The sequence below is a fragment of the Symsagittifera roscoffensis genome, chromosome 2 (genome assembly GCF_963678635.1).
Source record: "Symsagittifera roscoffensis chromosome 2, txSymRosc1.1, whole genome shotgun sequence".
NCBI lineage: Eukaryota > Metazoa > Xenacoelomorpha > Acoela > Convolutidae > Symsagittifera > Symsagittifera roscoffensis.
This window is the reverse complement of record NC_087063.1, coordinates 40,021,786-40,040,434: the sequence shown is the minus strand read 5'-3', so window position 1 is coordinate 40,040,434 and position 18,649 is coordinate 40,021,786. Positions and strand designations below refer to the sequence as shown.

General features: G+C 36.8%; 3 protein-coding genes across 4 annotated transcripts in view; 2 read left to right on the top strand and 1 right to left on the bottom strand.

Annotated features, from left to right (window-relative positions):
* The window catches only part of LOC134839156 (palmitoyltransferase ZDHHC9-like), a 326,560-nt gene that overhangs the window by 180,739 nt on the left and 127,172 nt on the right, over positions 1-18,649 (bottom strand). The gene's annotated exons all lie outside the window — the stretch shown is intronic.
* LOC134839158 (guanine nucleotide-binding protein subunit beta-5a-like) overlaps positions 1-18,649 on the top strand; it is a 170,800-nt gene that overhangs the window by 91,551 nt on the left and 60,600 nt on the right. The window lies entirely within an intron of this gene.
* LOC134839450 (glutamine synthetase-like) lies at positions 2,886-16,698 on the top strand. The gene is made up of 3 exons (XM_063854999.1): positions 2,886-3,489; positions 4,341-4,910; positions 16,154-16,698. The coding sequence occupies exons 1-3, from the start codon at positions 2,977-2,979 to the stop codon at positions 16,352-16,354; spliced, it is 1,284 nt and encodes a 427-aa protein (XP_063711069.1). The 5' UTR covers positions 2,886-2,976; the 3' UTR covers positions 16,355-16,698.

The following is an 18,649-nucleotide window of genomic DNA, read 5'->3' as shown; positions in this document are numbered from 1 at the left end:
AATTGGCAACAAAACAACGCCTGAAAAACATTAGAATATCTGCGAGTTGTCTTTTGATGAGCGTTGTCGCTTTCCGCTGGTAAGTTTTAGATAAGTTCAGTTCACACGAATTGGCCAAACTTCATCAAAGCGACTAATTTACAATTTCGTAGATGTTAAATTAAACACGCTTTCACTCGCTCTTTTTATCGTTACAACAACCAACGATTAAATGCCATGACTCATGCGCAGTTAATTCATTAAGTACATTAAGGCCCAGTAGCGCATTTATAAAAACTTGTTTACTCTTTTTATCTTCTTTTAAGACTAGCAAAAAATTTCAGCTTGTAATTTCTGGCTGCAAAAGGTCATCAGTCAGAATGACACAGGATGAGAACTGGGAAGAGTTCGACTTCATTCGATTTACCTGGTGTGACACCAATGGTGTCCCTAGGGGCAAAGTGGTACCCAGAAATTCTTATCGTTCCTTTCAAAAATCAGGAGTCGGGATGAACTCTCTTTATGCCATATTCGGAATCGACTCAAAACCACCGATTATACCTCATATCATCGCCAGAGGCTCTCCTAATAACAATCTAATTCCGGTAATAGAAACTTGGCATTCTTGTCCATGGTCCGGAAACGGAAAATCTAAAGTGGCTCAGGTATTGTGCCAAATGCACGAGCTCGGCAAGGACTCCAAGCCCAACTCATTCGACTCCAGAGGCATTTGTGTCAAGTTACTCAATCATTTGAAAACTGAGTTCGGACTTGAACTATATTCGGCACTGGAGTACGAGTTCGTTTTAACCAAAGACAAGAATCCTCTCGGAATTGCAGGACACAGCTGTTCGGCTTTCAACTTGAAGAAAACGGAAGACATTTGCTTCGAGGCACGAAGTGCTTTATCAAAAAAATATATATGGATAATGATAGATTCCTGCTAGAGACCGGGTCAATTTCCCGCGACGTTTTTGTCCGACCATTGAAAACGGGTAGGAACTTTGTATTCAGGTGTGTTTTAGTTTCTTTTTTTCTTTTTTGTTTTCCATCAAAATCAGGTACCACAAAAAATCATCGGACTGGATCGAGTGATATATCATTCAGTCGTGATTCGAAGGACAATTTGAATATTCCGAAAAATTTACCCAGTGTTGAAAAAAACCGGTTCGAAATTTTTGATTTTTCGTCTATTTTCGAGCAAGTGAAGGGATCGAGTAACTTTCGTTATATATGAAAATTACCAATTTTCAATTATTTTTTTGATGACAATTGAAGTAGTTTATGCGTAACTCACTTAACTTCAGCGCGTTTGTATAGCTCTATCATCACACAACGTACAAGAAAAGACAATAACTTGAAAAAAAAATCTAAGAAAGTGCTCGGAACATTCTGTGCTACTTGCACAGCAACTGGTTATCCTTGTTGCATCTTGCCTTCTAAATTGATTTCTTTACCATACATTTCCTGCGCTGACCAATAAAATTTTCTAAATCACAGTAAGTATTTAGAAAGTACACAGTTAACAAATAAACCTTCAATGTCTTCATGATTTACAGCACATTTTTTCTTTCTCAAGATGGAAGTGAATACGTGTACTCCTGCTAAAAGAAATACGGACTCAAAAATTTGAACCTCCCAGTAAAACTTTAACGGCACTAAAATATTGGAAAACAATAAATTTGGATCAAAATTTGCGATAAAATCTAGAAATTAGTAACGTAATAAAAAGCACTTGGTTAGATTACAAAAAGACGACAAGAAGCCGGTGTGTCCATAGAAAGTATTCATTCTGAGGCTTTTGATGGTCAAATAGAAATGACAATGCAGCCCAAGTATGGAATAGGTTCTGCTGATGACGCATGTCTGCATAAAGACTGTGTTAAATCGACCGCATTCGAATACGGGTACGAGGCAACATACATCTGCTGTCCTTCAGAAGGAGTTTTCAACGGAGGGCAATTCAATTTTTCGTTATGGAAAGATGGTCAGAATGCTTTGACAGACGGTTCTGACCAAGTAGCATTATCAGAGCTGGCGAAATACTGGATATCTGGAATTATGGAGCATGCAGCTGGAATCACCGCCTTAATCTGTCCTAATAATAACAGCTACAGAAGGTTCTGTGGCGTCGCATCAGCTCAAGCGGAAATATGTTATAGTCGCGAAAGTCGGAGCGCCATGTTGAGAATTAAAGAAACATCAGATGTCCAAACATATTTGGAATTCCGTAGCCCAGGAGCGGCAAACCCATATCTAGTACTATCGGCAGTACTTGCAGCAGGGATGGACGGCTTGCGACAGCAAAGATTGGTACGTTTACTTTTTACATAGTTAATACATTAGTTTATCACATTTGAATTCATTTTTTCCAATTTTGAAGGGGAGTGCGCGCAAAAAAAACGCTATTCTGTTAGTAAATGTGTTCACATAAAAAAATGGTTCCGATTTGATAACGCATAACGCTTTATTCTCGCGAGCGTAAAAATTTTTAAAAGAAAACCTGAGTTTCAGAAAACAATTTTTCGTCACCTTAAAAATCTTTGATTTTCAAGACTTTTTATTGGAACTTTTTTTGATAAAAAAAAATGACACAATTTGAGAAGTCTGAATCAGTAGAATCTTGTAATTCTGGCGTAATTCGCAACAAAACAACGCCTGAAGAACAATAGAATATCTGCGAGTTGTCTTTTGATGAGCGTTGTCGCTTTCCGCTGGTAAGTTTTAGATAAGTTCAGTTCACACGAATTTGCTAAACTTCATCAAAGCGACTAATTTACAATTTCGTAGATGTTAAATTAAACACGCTTTCACTCGCTCTTTTTATCGTTACAACAACCAACGATTAAATGCTATGACTCATGCGCAGTTAATTCATTAAGTACATTAAGGCCCAGTAGCGCATTTATAAAAATTTGTTTACTCTTTTTATCTTCTTTTAAGACTAGCAAAAAAGTTCAGCTTGTAATTTCTGGCTGCAAAAGGTCATCAGTCAGAATGACACAGGATGAGAACTGGGAAGAGTTCGACTTCATTCGATTTACCTGGTGTGACACCAATGGTGTCCCTAGGGGCAAAGTGGTACCCAGAAATTCTTATCGTTCCTTTCAAAAATCAGGAGTCGGGATGAACTCTCTTTATGCCATATTCGGAATCGACTCAAAACCACCGATTATACCTCATATCATCGCCAGAGGCTCTCCTAATAACAATCTAATTCCGGTAATAGAAACTTGGCATTCTTGTCCATGGTCCGGAAACGGAAAATCTAAAGTGGCTCAGGTATTGTGCCAAATGCACGAGCTCGGCAAGGACTCCAAGCCCAACTCATTCGACTCCAGAGGCATTTGTGTCAAGTTACTCAATCATTTGAAAACTGAGTTCGGACTTGAACTATATTCGGCACTGGAGTACGAGTTCGTTTTAACCAAAGACAAGAATCCTCTCGGAATTGCAGGACACAGCTGTTCGGCTTTCAACTTGAAGAAAACGGAAGACATTTGCTTCGAGGCACGAAGTGCTTTATCAAAAAAATATATATGTATAATGATAGATTCCTGCTAGAGACCGGGTCAATTTCCCGCGACGTTTTTGTCCGACCATTGAAAACGGGTAGGAACTTTGTATTCAGGTGTTTTTTAGTTTCTTTTTTTCTTTTTTGTTTTCCATCAAAATCAGGTACCACAAAAAATCATCGGACTGGATCGAGTGATATATCATTCAGTCGTGATTCGAAGGACAATTTGAATATTCCGAAAAATTTACCCAGTGTTGAAAAAAACCGGTTCGAAATTTTTGATTTTTCGTCTATTTTCGAGCAAGTGAAGGGATCGAGTAACTTTCGTTATATATTAAAATTACCAATTTTTAATTATTTTTTTGATGACAATTGAAGTAGTTTATGCGTAACTCACATAACTTCAGCGCGTTTGTATAGCTCTATCATCACACAACGTACAAGAAAAGACAATAACTTGAAAAAAAATTCTAAGAAAGTGCTCGGAACATTCTGTGCTACTTGCACAGCAACTGGTTATCCTTGTTGCATCTTGCCTTCTAAATTGATTTCTTTACCATACATTTCCTGCGCTGACCAATAAAATTTTCTAAATCACAGAGTAAGTATTTAGAAAGTACACAGTTAACAAATAAACCTTCAATGTCTTCATGATTTACAGCACATTTTTCTTTCTCAAGATGGAAGTGAATACGAGTACTCCTGCTAAAAGAAATACGGACTCAAAAATTTGAACCTCCAAGTAAAACTTTAACGGCACTAAAATATTGGAAAACAATAAATTTGGATCAAAATTTGCGATAAAATCTAGAAATTAGTAACGTAATAAAAAGCACTTGGTTAGATTACAAAAAGACTACAAGAAGCCGGTGTGTCCATAGAAAGTTTTCACTCTGAGGCTTTTGATGGTCAAATAGAAATGACAATGCAGCCCAAGTATGGAATAGGTTCTGCTGATGACGCATGTCTGCATAAAGACTGTGTTAAATCGACCGCATTCGAATACGGGTACGAGGCAGCATACATCTGCTGTCCTTCAGAAGGAGTTTTCAACGGAGGGCATTTCAATTTTTCGTTATGGAAAGATGGTCAGAATGCTTTGACAGACGGTTCTGACCAAGTAGCATTATCAGAGCTGGCGAAATACTGGATATCTGGAATTATGGAGCATGCAGCTGGAATCACCGCCTTAATCTGTCCTAATAATAACAGCTACAGAAGGTTCTGTGGCGTCGCATCAGCTCAAGCGGAAATATGTTATAGTCGCGAAAGTCGGAGCGCCATGTTGAGAATTAAAGAAACATCAGATGTCCAAACATATTTGGAATTCCGTAGCCCAGGAGCGGCAAACCCATATCTAGTACTATCGGCAGTACTTGCAGCAGGGATGGACGGCTTGCGACAGCAAAGATTGGTACGTTTACTTTTTACATAGTTAATACATTAGTTTATCACATTTGAATTCATTTTTTCCAATTATTCACAAGCGATTTTTCTACTAATGCGATACGAGAATATATGCTATGTAAAGTAACCTTTGAAAAAAAGGCTATTGTGAGAACCGCAACATATTCCTTATTCTCAAAAAAAATAATACTTAAATACTAATGACTATCATTCTAATTTCTATTACACTTTGAAATTAAGAAAGCTCATTGGGTAAACAAAAAATAGACGATGGAATCATTTGTTAAAATAAGACTTGAAAATGTTTTTTCTTCGAAAAGTTTTGTGATCAGATGAGAACATCATAATTTCAGATAATTTACGACATATGGCTCCATTTAGTGATTCCATACATAAATAAATCAAAACAAGGATAGCCTGATACTGTGCAAGTAGCACAGAATTTTCCGACCTGTGTAAAAATACCAGAAAAAAAAAATTTCAAATTAGTGTCGTTTTTTTCCTGCTTGGTGTGATAAAAAGATCTAGCGAAAAAATTAAATTATACATATTCGACATTCATAGTAAAATAGGCCCATTGGAAAAGAATTTTTGCAGAAAAATGACTAGAAAAACAAATATTGCTGAAAAATTCTAACACTTTAGCAGAAAATTTTTGAAAAACTCCAAAAACTATCTTTACTCATATAAATCTAAATTTTCACGGCTTATAAGCTTTGGTTAGCCTGCTTAGCCTCATCATATTAGCTTGAAATTAGACAGAGTCAAAAATTTCAAACTGGTTTTTCTCGACACCGAAAAAAAATTTTCAAAATGTTTTAATGTCGTTGAAATCACGACTAAAAGGGCTTTAATATGATGTATCACTCAACCCAATCCGATGATTATTTAAGGTACCTAATTTAGCGCAGAAAACAAAAAGAAAAAAAAGAAATAAGTATAGCCGGTTACTGCGCAAGTAGCACAAAATGTTCCGACCATAGTCTTAAGAAGATAGTTTTTTTTTTCAAATTACTTTCGTTTTTTTCCGACGTGGTGTAATAAAAGGAGCAAAACAAAAAACGGAAGATTAGGTATATTCGACAGCCATAGTAAACCATGCAAATTGAAAAAAAAATTGTAGAAAAACTAGTAGAAAAACGAAAAAAAAAACGAAGAAACTAAAACGCACTGAAAACAAAGTTCGCCACCATTTTCAAAGGTCGGAACAATAACTTCGCTAATGTGAAATTAACTTAAGCCACAAGAAAAATTCATGTCATGGGAACAGAAAATGAGAAGACAAAAGATACTGACAACTAAAACTTTACATATCAAATTTTGTGACTTAACTCAACGCAGGGGCGGATTTAGGGGGAAGGGGGATGTGGGCTCAGGGATTTGACCCTCATACCAAACAAAGGTTCCCCCTTTGGCATTATGACATCCGATTTCGGCCAAACCACCCCAAATTCTTTCTAAAGATGCCATATAAATCAATTTTGAAGGGAAGCTAGCGCCCGAAACTTTCCCGAAACCCAAAAGTGCCCAGAAACGGAATTTTTGGCACGTTTTTTTTTCTTCAAACAATTGCCTGCGGCGCAAGATATAAAGACCTTATATGTAGACACTATAAAGACATTCGGCGCCAATATATACTAATTTTGAACGGAGCGCGCGCAAAAAAACTCAATTTTGTCAAAATTTTTCAAGTGCCCAGAAACAGAATTTTTGGCCTGTTTTTTTTTCAAACAATTGCCTGCGCGCAAGATATAAAGACCTTATATGAAGACACTATAAATACATTTGGCACCAATATACCCTAATTTTGAAAAGGAGCGCGCGCAAAAAAACTCAATTTGGTCAAAATTTTCCATATGCCCAGAAATGGAAATTTTGGCCTGTTTTTTCAAAAAATTGTCTGCGGCCCAAAAAAATAAACACCTGATATAAAGACAGTATAAAGACATTCGCCGCCAATATGTACTAATTTTGAAAGGGAGTGCGCGCAAAAAAAACGCTATTTTTGTCAAAATTTTCCACGAAGTGCCCAAAAACGGAATTTTTGGCCTGTTTTTTTTTTCAAACACATTCCTGTTTGAACTTTTGACTTGTTGTTTTAAACAAATGACTGAGGCGCAAAGATGTCAAAATGAGGTCTTTATAGTGTTCTGGGAGTGCTCGGAAAATCAATTTGGTCAACTAAAAAAGTCAACCTAACAAAAAGGTCGACTACGCTTAGCGGCTTGAGTAGCAGCAACTTGATACGCTAGTAAATTGGTTAAATAATTTTTTCACTGTCAAAAAGTTTAGACCCAGTTGCAATACCCTTAGTAATGGCATGTAATGGCAAGTGTAAAGACACTTACGATGAAAACACTCGCACACAAATTTTATACGTTTTTGAATAGAGCAACTAAATATTTTATATGAAGCCGATATAACTTAATAGGGAAAACTACATAAAACTTTCTTTAAAACTGACCAAGTTTCTTCATTAGCTTTAATGAGAAAACTGACCAAAGGGCAGAACCAGTTGTTAAATTTGAAATGCTTATGAGCATTGTGATCAAATGCTTGATTTCAGCGTTGAACAGTTTAACGGCTTTAGTTGTAGCTGGATTATGTGACAAGTTTTTGTATTATCTTAAATTATCTTAAAAATCTATGCCCCCGTTTGACTAGCTTGCTAATCAAAATCAAATATGATCGAAAAAATTGTCAACCTTTTTTTTGGGTCAACCAAATTGAAGTTGCGAGCATTCCTAAAAACATTAAAAAGACTCTATTTTCACAAAATGTTTGGCGGCGCACGCAGATTTTTAAAAAACAGGTCAAAATGCCGTATTGACCAAAAAATCACCTTTTTGTTCTTCCCATGAAAACCTTGAAAGTTTTGATTGAAGAATCGCGTTTTGTGTTCTCCCCTTCAAAATTAGCATTTATCAGCGTCAAAGGTGTCTTTAGATAAACATTAGGTTTGATCGGCCGAATATGGATGTCATGGAGTGACACCAAAGGGGGGTCCCTTTGGTTCGTAGAGTCGAATCCCTAAGGGTGCCGCCTACACCGCCCCTGTGATTGAAATTTTATTACACAGAGGCAAAGCGGAGCTTCGCACCACATGCCATGCAACACAATCATAAAAAAGCATGAGTCGAAAAAAAAGAAAAATGTTGAAAAAAAACCCCAAAATTTAGTAGTTTCTCAACTGAAGTGATACGGAAGAAATTTTTGAAATTTTTCCAAAAACCTAGCCTTTCTCTTACAAAAAAATTGGGAGGTAGCCGCTTCTTCAGGAAAAACTCGCGCAACCGCTTCTTTCGATTGATATTTTTATCTCAGATTTGATAAGGTAATTTTTAAGAAAAGTCAAAAAATTTCTATAAAATAGTCAAAATTCAAAAATCAGTAACTTTTTTCTGCTAAACGCAGGCCGTGGCCAGTAAAGTAAGAGGATTTCTAAAACCGCATTTCTCGCTTGAACACCTAACCTGAAAACTGTCAAGTAATTTTCGAGCCAGGTAAAAAAAAATTAAAAAAAAAAAACGGTATAATTTTCAAAACTTTTACTTATTTTAAGGCCATAGCTTTTTTTCTAGCAGAAACTGGGCGTAGAAAATTATAAAGTTAGGCTTCCAACAACATGTTGGGTCAATTAAACCTCTGATATCACATTTGGCAGAATAGTTCTCGAGAAAAAACCAAACAAACGGTCAACAAATCGAAGAGTTGACAATTCCGAGAATCATAACTTTATGTTTTACAAAAATAGCCGTAGCCGCAGATGTAAAAGAAATTCTTCCAAACTGTTGTTTCGATTGAACACAAAAACCGAGGTTTGTCCGGGTAGTTCTCGAGAAACGACAAGATGTTTCAAAAAACGGTCAAAAAATCAAAACTTTGATTTTTCCGAGGGTCATAATTTGCGTTGTATAAAAAATTTGGGCGTAGTCACCTATGCAAAGAAGCTTACCACAACTCGTTCTTTGGATTGAACCCAAAATCTCAGACATTGAAGGGTATTTTTGGTTAAATTTACCAAATTTTGTTAAAAAAAATGCTCTAAAATTAAGAAAAAATGGTTTTTCCGAGGACGATAACTCTTTGGGTAAAACTGTGAGTGGCACCGCTAATGCAGGGGAGCTTCCCACTGCCAGTTATCTCCATTGAATCCACAAACTCCGGTGTGGGAGTTTAGTTTTTGAGAAAAAATTGAAAAATATTTACGAAACGGTCAAAAAACCAAAAATTTGAATATTCCGAGGGCCATAATTTATGTGCTAACCGCTTATTGAGGGGAGCTTTTCAATTCCGTTCGATTCATTGAAACCCAAATATCAGATTTGGGAAACGAAAAAAATATCGGTTGAGTATTCCCCCACAGATGTTTTCGAAGGCTGTAGACAAAAAGAAAAACAAAAAGCGACCAGGGGAGTATGCAGGCACACAAAAATGTAGGGATCTTTCAATGTATACTTCTTCTTTTTTGAAAAAAGAATTAAAATTATCAAAGCATCTGAGAAAATGAAAAAAAACCCTTACACTTTCATATTACCTTTTTTTATCAAACAAGAATTCTAAGCAAACATGCCAAGCAAGACACCATAAATTCAAATTAGCAACTGGAAAAAACTTACGAAGCGGAACCAGGGCCGACAATCATAGAACAGACAACAGTTGAGCCGAAAAAAAACTTACTATGTAGAAAAAACTTTAATAAGTTAGAAGTCCCTCCTGAAACTACCCTGTAGTAACTAGTACTCAGTCAAAGGATGAACAATGGCGTATGATGTTCTTTCCGCGCAACCTTAGGTAGCTGAACCACGGTTTGAGCTCAAATGAGCTGCCACAAAAAAACATGTGATTTCTTATCCAGCAAGACATATGAAAAAAAACTCCATTAATAAAAACTGTTCCAAGTACATCCGGTTTTCAGACTAGGCGGCGCAGTGAACAATTTTCAGCTTAGAAGCAATTTGTTTTTTGCACGCAAACACTCCCAGTCTGGTTCTACAATTAAATAGTATAACATTTGAAATGAGTTAGTTTGGATACTGTGAGGCAAAGCTGAGATTTGCATCACTTGAGTTACAAATATGAATAACTATGATTACCAGAAAAAGGAAAGACAAATCAAAATTTGAAAAAACCTTAAAAAAATAGTTTCTTTTTGTCAAAAAACGAAAAAAAGTTGCAAAAACGAAAAAAAAAATTCTGCGACAAAATTACTGCACCATTAGAAACATTACAAAGAGCTCTCAAAAAGCTAAAAAGAAACCGAACTTTTCTGCGGAACATAACCCGACAAAAAACTGCAGACACGAAAGTCTAAAAAGTCGGAAATTTTCAGATTCGACCAAAAAAAACGGGTTCTGACTGAAAGCGAACTTCTGGGATTTTTCTTCTCAAGCAAGGAAGTTACCACTGAACTGAAATGCAGGCGATCTTTCTATGTATACCTCTTTTTAAAATTCAGAAAGATTTTTTGGGGAAACATTTTTTTGGCAAAAAGTATTTAAATTTTCAAAGCGTCTCAAAAATGAAAAAACGTAACATTTTCATGATACCTGTTTTTATCAAGGAAGAATTCTATGCAAACATGCCATGCAAGACATTTTAAATTCAAACTGGCAAATGGACCAAACTTAAGAAGCGGAAACAGGGCCGACAATCTTAGAGCAGACAACAGTTGAGCCGAAAAAAAACTTACTATGTAAAAAACTTTTAAAAGTTTCAAGTCTCTCCTGAAACTACCCTGTAGTAACTAGTACTCAGCCAGTAGTTAAATATGAATTTTCAAGAAATCGAGCATGTTTGGTTGCTGCTTGAATGCTGCAGAAATATTTCAACTGATTTTGTTAAACTAGTAGTTAACTGGAAAAAAAAAAGTCCAGATTCCAGTTTGATAATGCTTGCTTATCGCAAGCGTAATAAAGATCTATTCTTAGGTATAAGTGAGTCAATTACCGGTCATTGAGCAGAAAGTCTAAGATGAAACAGATACAGAAATTTATTGACCTAAAGTCACTTCTCTGATTTCTCCCGCATCAATCATTTATTTTTTTCTTGGACGCATTCTTATCTTGGATCATTTTACTCAAGGCTCCGGAGTACTTCGTTTTTCAAAGTTTAAGACAGCAAAGTTCTAAAATAAATCAAGTCGTATTGTATTTCCGCATCCTCGAAAAATTAAGGATGAGCAATGGCGTATAATGTTTTTTTTTCTCCGCAATCTTAAATAGCTGTAACACGGTTGGAGCTCAAATGAGCTGCCACATAAGAACATGTGATTTCTTATTCAACAGGACATATGAAAAAAGTTTCATTTATAGAAACTGTTCCAAGTATATCCGGTTTCAGACTAGGCGCAGTGGACAATTTTCAGCTTTGACGCGACTTTTTTTGCACGCGAACACTCCCAATCTGTTTCTACAATTAAATAGTATAACACTTGAAATGAGTTAGTTTGGATACTGTGAGGCGAAGCTGAGATTTGCATGACTTGAGTTACAAATATGAATGACTATGATTACCTAGAAATGAAAAGACAAACCGGAAGTTATTTTGTCTCAAATAAAAAACGAAAACTTGAATGAATTCTGTTGAAAAAATCGTAAGCTGAAAAAATCATTTACCTGATACATCAGAATGATGCAGGCTACCCAAACTATCTTTCATTTCTTTCTCACAACCATTAGACTGAACGCGCAAAACTTCCTTGATGAACACGAAAACGTTGCTTAAAACCTTGCAACCAAACAACCTGCACATCCAACGGGACCAATTGGCTCTGAATATCAACCGGAAAACTTGCTATAAACTAAGATCAAAATGAAAGAAAAAAATGATTGCTTAAGTTTCAAGCGATTCCCACAAGAATCTGCAGAAAATCTGATAAAATTCAAAAATTTGATAAAAATCACCTAATTACATTAAACTTATCATATATGAACTTGATATGCACCGTTAAGAGAGCTGGATCAAAGAAAAAAAAATAACAATAAAAAAGAAAAAGGTCCGTAAACAAATATAAATCAACACGAAAATTTTCCTTAAATTTCAGCCGAAGAGAACCACACTTCTGAGTCTACGCCATATATCTTTGTAGACAGGCAAGTCAACTTCAACAAAATTTTTTGGATTTTTGATTTTTTTTTCATATTGAACACAATACCCTAAGCCATCGACTTGAATGAATTTTGAAGCAAATTTCTCAGTCCTTAAACAAATCATTCAAAACAAAACTGAAACTAATTTCAAGAATTTTTAGATAAAAAATAATTCCGAAACCTGCGAAAAAAATGAAGCAATTTTGGGTCAATTTCAAAAAATAAATCTTTTCTAACAGAAAAAATAGGCGTGTATAAAAACCAGGATAATATGAACTAAATTGGGACGAAACTAATTAGTCGACAAAAAATTAATATAAAACTGAAACCTGTAGCATCAAAATTAAAACGATTCAAAATTAGGCCAATAAGCCGACAAAATACAAGCCGAAATCATTTGGGAACAATAAAGTTTTTAAGCGAAAAAAAAGAAAACATAGAAGTCAAGGTTAGTAAAACTACAACATCAGAAGTAAATCAAAACAGTGAAAGCAACTACAATGTAAATTCTGTACAAAAACAACAATTCTACGATGTGGTAACTAAGCCGACAAAACAAACAGACAAACAATAAGCTGACATTGTTTTGAAATGAAATAACTCATGTTTGAAAAAAAAAGGTCCTGTCATATTTGAACCGAGGACCTTTGCAGGTTCGAATATTGTTGCAATAAACTTTGCGCGTACCTTTGCCGGTTCGAGCCTAACTCTTGCGATAAACTTACTAAATAGTTTCATGTGATATGGTACGCCAATAATGGTACGCTTGTAAGAAGGCCCGGGACGGAATTTTGAGAGACAAGGTTGTCAAGCCGCGTTACTCCCCCTCTACCCGGACATCCCCGCTGGAAACACCACCCGTAAAAACTCAGGTTGTAATCGCTTTCATTTCTTTTTTGTTATTTGTTTTTAAATTCCATTTCTCTACAATCTATTCTTTCTTTTGTTCTAACATCGCAATGAAAGTAGCAATGATTCTCCCACATCTGCTGCTCCCCAAAACTAAATCAGAAACAAAAGGATCAAATTCCAAAACTCTGAGCCGCCGCATAATTTTATGGAAGCAAGGCCTACTAGACGAACTTTTCACTGAAGCGAAAGCTCTCCAAATTAGACATCCAAAACAGAAAAAGTGCGAAGTAAACGAAGAAATTAAGCAATTCGGTACTCTAATGAGTACAGGCAAAATATCTGCCGCCATCGGCTGCCTTTCAGACAAGAAAACAAAAGGAGTAATTCCCCTAAAAGAAGTTATTGAAGGAAAAACAATCCTTAGTATCCTGAAAGAAAAACACCCCCAAGCCAAAGCAGTGAACTATGTAACTGAAGTAAATGAAGACACAATGCCATACCACCCCTATATATTCGAACAAATAAACGCAAAGACACTTCGAAAATCAACCCTGAAAACGCACGGAAGCCACGGTCCATCAGGTCTAGATGCGTACGAATGAAGAAGGATATTAACTCACTTCAACCAGACATCCATTGAGCTTTGCAAAACAATTGCAAAGCTATCCTATATAGTAGTAAGTAAATTTCTCCCCCATGAAAACCTAACGGCATACAACTCGTTTCGCCTGATACCTCTGGACAAAAATCCAGGGGTACGGCCCATTGGTACAGGCGAGGTTCTGAGACGAATAATTGGCAAAACAATCACCCAATGTATAAAATCAGATCTTAAAAATCTCGGAAAAAAATCAACTCTGCTTAGGCCAGAAGTGTGGAACCGAATATGCTATCCACAGCTCGAGGAACGAGTTTGAGAAACTAGAAACGGACGCCATCCTACTTATTGATGCAGAAAATGCCTTCAACTCGCTCAATAGAGAACTTGCTCTAAAAATGTAGAGATCCTTTGTCCGCACTACATCATGCGCTGGCCACCTCAAATAAACATCCCTCAAATTTATATGTCAATAACACGGTTTTGACATCTGCCCAAGGCACAACAAGGTGATCCCCTCGCAATGGCTATGTACGGAATTGAGATAATCCCACTGATTGAGCTCCTGCAAAACCCAAATGTCACCCAAAAATGGTACGCAGATGACGGAAGCGCTGCAGGCGTCAGATCTTAAGAGTCTCCGCGCAATACTGGACAACCTGGATGTGCACGGAAAGGATTTCGGATACAATGTGAAGCCTTCCAAAAGTCAACTCATAGTAAAGAAAAACCGTCGGGAAAGCGCCATAAAAGTAATCGAAGGCGCAAATAATACAATGGTAGACAGTTTTAGAGTCCTTGGATCGGTTATAGGAACACCATCAGCATGCGATAAATACATGGAAAGCGAAATTGTAAAGACAACTACCCTAACAAAAGCTTTCCAAAATAGTTAAAACATCACTCCTGCTACACAAAAGGAGTTCAAAATAAACTCAGCTTTCTAACCAGATCAACTTCGGAAGCATTTGAGAAAATGAGAAAAACGTAAGACAGCAGCTACTTTCTAGTATTACTGGTAAAAACCAAATAACCGATGAAGATGGCAGCCTTTTTGCACTACAACTAAAAATGGGAGGATTAGACCTCCTCCGTAACACGGACTTTACCAGAAATTATGAGTGGTCACGAGCCATTTGTGATCCGTTAGAAAACAGTGATCCAGAAATAGCTGAAACGGAACAAACTCTGATAAATAGAAACATCAAAACTGAGAGACAGAACATCACACTCTCAAAAAAAGCTAAAATTATGGCTCATCAGAAAAAACTGCTCATCAAAAAAAACTGACAATAAATCTAGCGTCACAGAAAGGAGCATCGAATGGGCTAAGCGTGCTACCCTTGAAAAAATACAATTTTTCCCTCAACAAATCAGAGTTTAAAGATGGATTACATCTGAGATATGGATGGGAACCACCAAACACTCCACATACATACACATGTGGACAACCGTTCACACTGACCCACTCTCTATACTGTCCAAAGGTGGATACACTCACCTAAGACATGAAATTCGCGATACCTTTGCGACACTCCCGGACGAAGTATGCCATGATGTTGAAATAGAGCCGAAACTTCAATCTTGCCCCCTCACCATCTTTGCGATACTTTCCGCCTCAGAATAGATTTTTTGTTTGTTTTTTCTTTTCTTCATTTGACTGGATTTGGTGCTTTTTTCAAGCTCAATATTTTTGTGTTTTAAGATGCTGATGATGAGCGATAGCTCGAAAGTACTCCTAATTCAACATTGATCAAAGTTGTTTTTCTAATAGAAACTTCAATCGTTGGAAGGCGAAAGCTTTCACAACGAAACAACAACTACTGAAGATGACGCTCGACTTGACATCAATGCAAAAGGACTCTGGGGAGGCCGATTCAGCCGAACCTTTTTTGATGTAAAAATTTTCGATCCCCCTGCTAAATCCTGCCCTATAACTATATCTGACCCCTACAAATATCATGAGAGTGTCAAAACATAAAATACCAACAAAGAATTCTGGATGTGGGACACAGCAGCTTTGTTCCATTTATTTTTGCGTGTACCGGAGGAGCAGCACCAGGCTCTACAAAAAACCATCCAGAAACTAGCAGAGAAGCTGAGCGAAAAACGGAACGAATCATATTCGGACAAAATAAACTTTATAAGAACAAAAATAAGCTTTCCACTTCTGAGGAGTGCAATCCTCTGCCTTAGGGGGTGCAAAAAACTTAAAATACATCCAGCATAGACAATTCTATCTGTGCTATAATTGAGGATGTTAAATTTTGATTGAAAATTCTCTGGATGCAATAAAATCGATTTGATTTAATTATAAAATTTTGCCGATGAATTTATATAGCGTTGGTACGGCCCTATCCAACCTGTGTACGTACCGTCGCATGAAAGAAGGGCCCATTTTAATGGACTTTTTTCATACCAAAAGAGTCGGAGAAGCATAGAAACTTGAATTCATGAATTGATTCTTAATTTACTAATTTCGCCCATACTGTGAACAACGTTAGTTACGGGAAAAAAGTAGTACCCGATTGAAACACCCTTGCTGTCGCGAGGGTAATGATGTCATTATATAAGAATGGATCAATTAAACCCTGTTAAATAAAACTGAACGAAAACTGCTTTATCACTCAATTAGAAATGGAGAAAGGTAAATAGCATACACCGTTAGTAAATTTCGATCCACCGGTAGTAAAAATCGATGTGTTTTAGCCTCAGCCTATTGGTATCAACAAAGAACGACATCTACCCGGGTCCCTTTTTGAAGCACTGGACGCGTTCGAAGCCGATGATGTTGTTAAAGAAGCACTTGGGGAGGACTTTTCACAGATGTACCTAGATCTTAAGCGACAAAAAGATCTACCCATCAAAAACTTACAACAACAGCGAGAGATGTATTCCTATTTATTGTAGAAAATGTAAAAGTGTAAATTACAAAAGGAGCCCTTCCGTTTAGTTACGATCAGTGCACAAACTGGATAGGGCCATACCAGCGTTAGAAAAACGCATATATATCAGCAAACTGTATCAATGAAGTCACATATCATTGGTAAAAACAAAAAAAGTGAAAATTCTCAGAAATTTGTGACTGAATGTTTAAAATTGTTACATAATAGTTGTTACATAATTTCAGTAATATTTGTAAAGTTGTGATTGGTTGAATTTTTTAAATTTTGAAATAATGATGTGTATGACACTTTTTATGATCATTATCTGCAGATCTTTGATCATTTTGTACAGATAGTTTAGAACTTTAAAACCTGAAAATGCACAAAAATGTGCGAAAACGTTTGTTTGAATTTACAATTTTAACGCATTCTCATCATATATCAGCATTAAATGCATCGTCATAATGTTAATTTATCTTAGCCGTTGTAACATTCGCCCAAATATCACACAGCGACGGAGCGTAGAAAAAGTACCTATTGACGACTGGCAGGCGTCAGTTACCTTAATTCCACTCGTTTTTCACCGTCTCGACCTTGCCAGTTGATTTTCTGGTCTGTCTAGGGCAAAGTAAAAAGTTACTATTTTTAGGCCATCAGTCAAACGACTTTTGATCAGCTTTCGTTTGCATGCGAACACAACCACATAGCTGAGTCTCGGATCCTCAGACTACGTGATTGTCATTAAAAACACGGCTCGAACCACCTATTTCTATATGTTTTTGTGTGACAGTTTTATATTAAATCCATTGGAGATGGATTGACCTTTTCCTTTCTCTATCTACTCATGCTCTGAAATATTAAATAATAACGGTGTTTAATTCAGATCTAGGACATTACAGCAACTGTTATGGCTAGTTCACACAGTCCCTTCACATATAACAGTCTCTGGGGGACCAAGCCTCCGCTCCCGTGATTTTCTTGAGATAACACTCTTATCTCCTATATTTCGTGTCCCGGGAGGGTTCCGTGGTATTTCTCTTCCCCCCACTGAAGCCTCCGTCTCCACAAATATCCGTCACTAAGGTCCTTATCGTGTGTTATTGCCACGATAAGAGGCTCCGTAATTTTCTCGTCTCGGATACAACCGTTCGTCACAAAATATGGCGTCGTTCTGATTTTTCTCTATTTTATTCAAAATGGCCGTCTTTTTTCTATTTCTCAGAAATGTTCTCCTTCAAATCGAAATTTTAAAAATAAAAATTCCAGAACATTCTGACCCTCCGTCGCAACACTTTTCTGTTCGTAAGGCCTTTAGTCACTTTTCTTTCCGTCGCGGGAAGGTTATACTGTGTCATCCGGCGGAATGGCACATACTCCCCGGACAAGTCTCCATCAATGTCCCTATTGATCGCACAACACCGGGTTATCGTCAAGTAGGTATCCAGTTTTCTGTAACCAATCTTACAAATCGCATAAGAAAATGAAATTTATCTACTCCACTTCAACTCACTACGTGTTCACAAATGGCATCGTACTACATCTCACTGCCTTTCAACATTTTCACAAAATTTGCACCATGAGGAGTGTCCTAGATAAAATTTCTTTTCTGACTACTTACGTCATCTCGCCATAAAACTTCTTTTCGCTTCTGATTAAAAAGTGGGACGTGGCACGGCCACGCACCCGTTAAAATTAACTTAACTTCACTCACCAAGTATAATTAGTCATTTATGCGGTCCTTTCAATATTAAAACTAAGAAACTCTGTGGCTAGGAAAGTTATTGAGTTACCCACCCTTCTCGAGCGAGTTTACTCAAACTTACCATGTCGCCACACAGTGAATTTGTGTCTTACACAGGTTAAAAACTTCAGTCGGGAATAAATAGGTAAATATACTCACCTATGCTCCTTATATACATACATAGATAGTAGTAACTAAAATCAACAATTTCAACAATTTTAACAATTGCAACAATTTTCAAAGTTTGGTCTGACCAAACTAAATCAAAACAAAAAGTTTCACAAGTTCAATAATCAAAACTTGGTTGATTTGTTCAAGTTTTTACACACAAAGACAATCAAGTTTTTTCTCCTTCTCTTCTCTTCCTCCGTCATCTTCATTCCATCATTTCTCCATCCTGATGTTCAGCGTCACTGTCTTCCAGAACTTTCTCTAACATGTCCAGAGAGTTGCGGGCCGTGCCCCAACCCTCCTGCTCCAACAGCCTCGGTTTGCAACAAGGTAGTAAGTCCACATTCACCTTCTGCTCCCGGTTCCTGCAAAAGCTGTTGTGAAGACACAGGCTCACGTTTCGTTCTA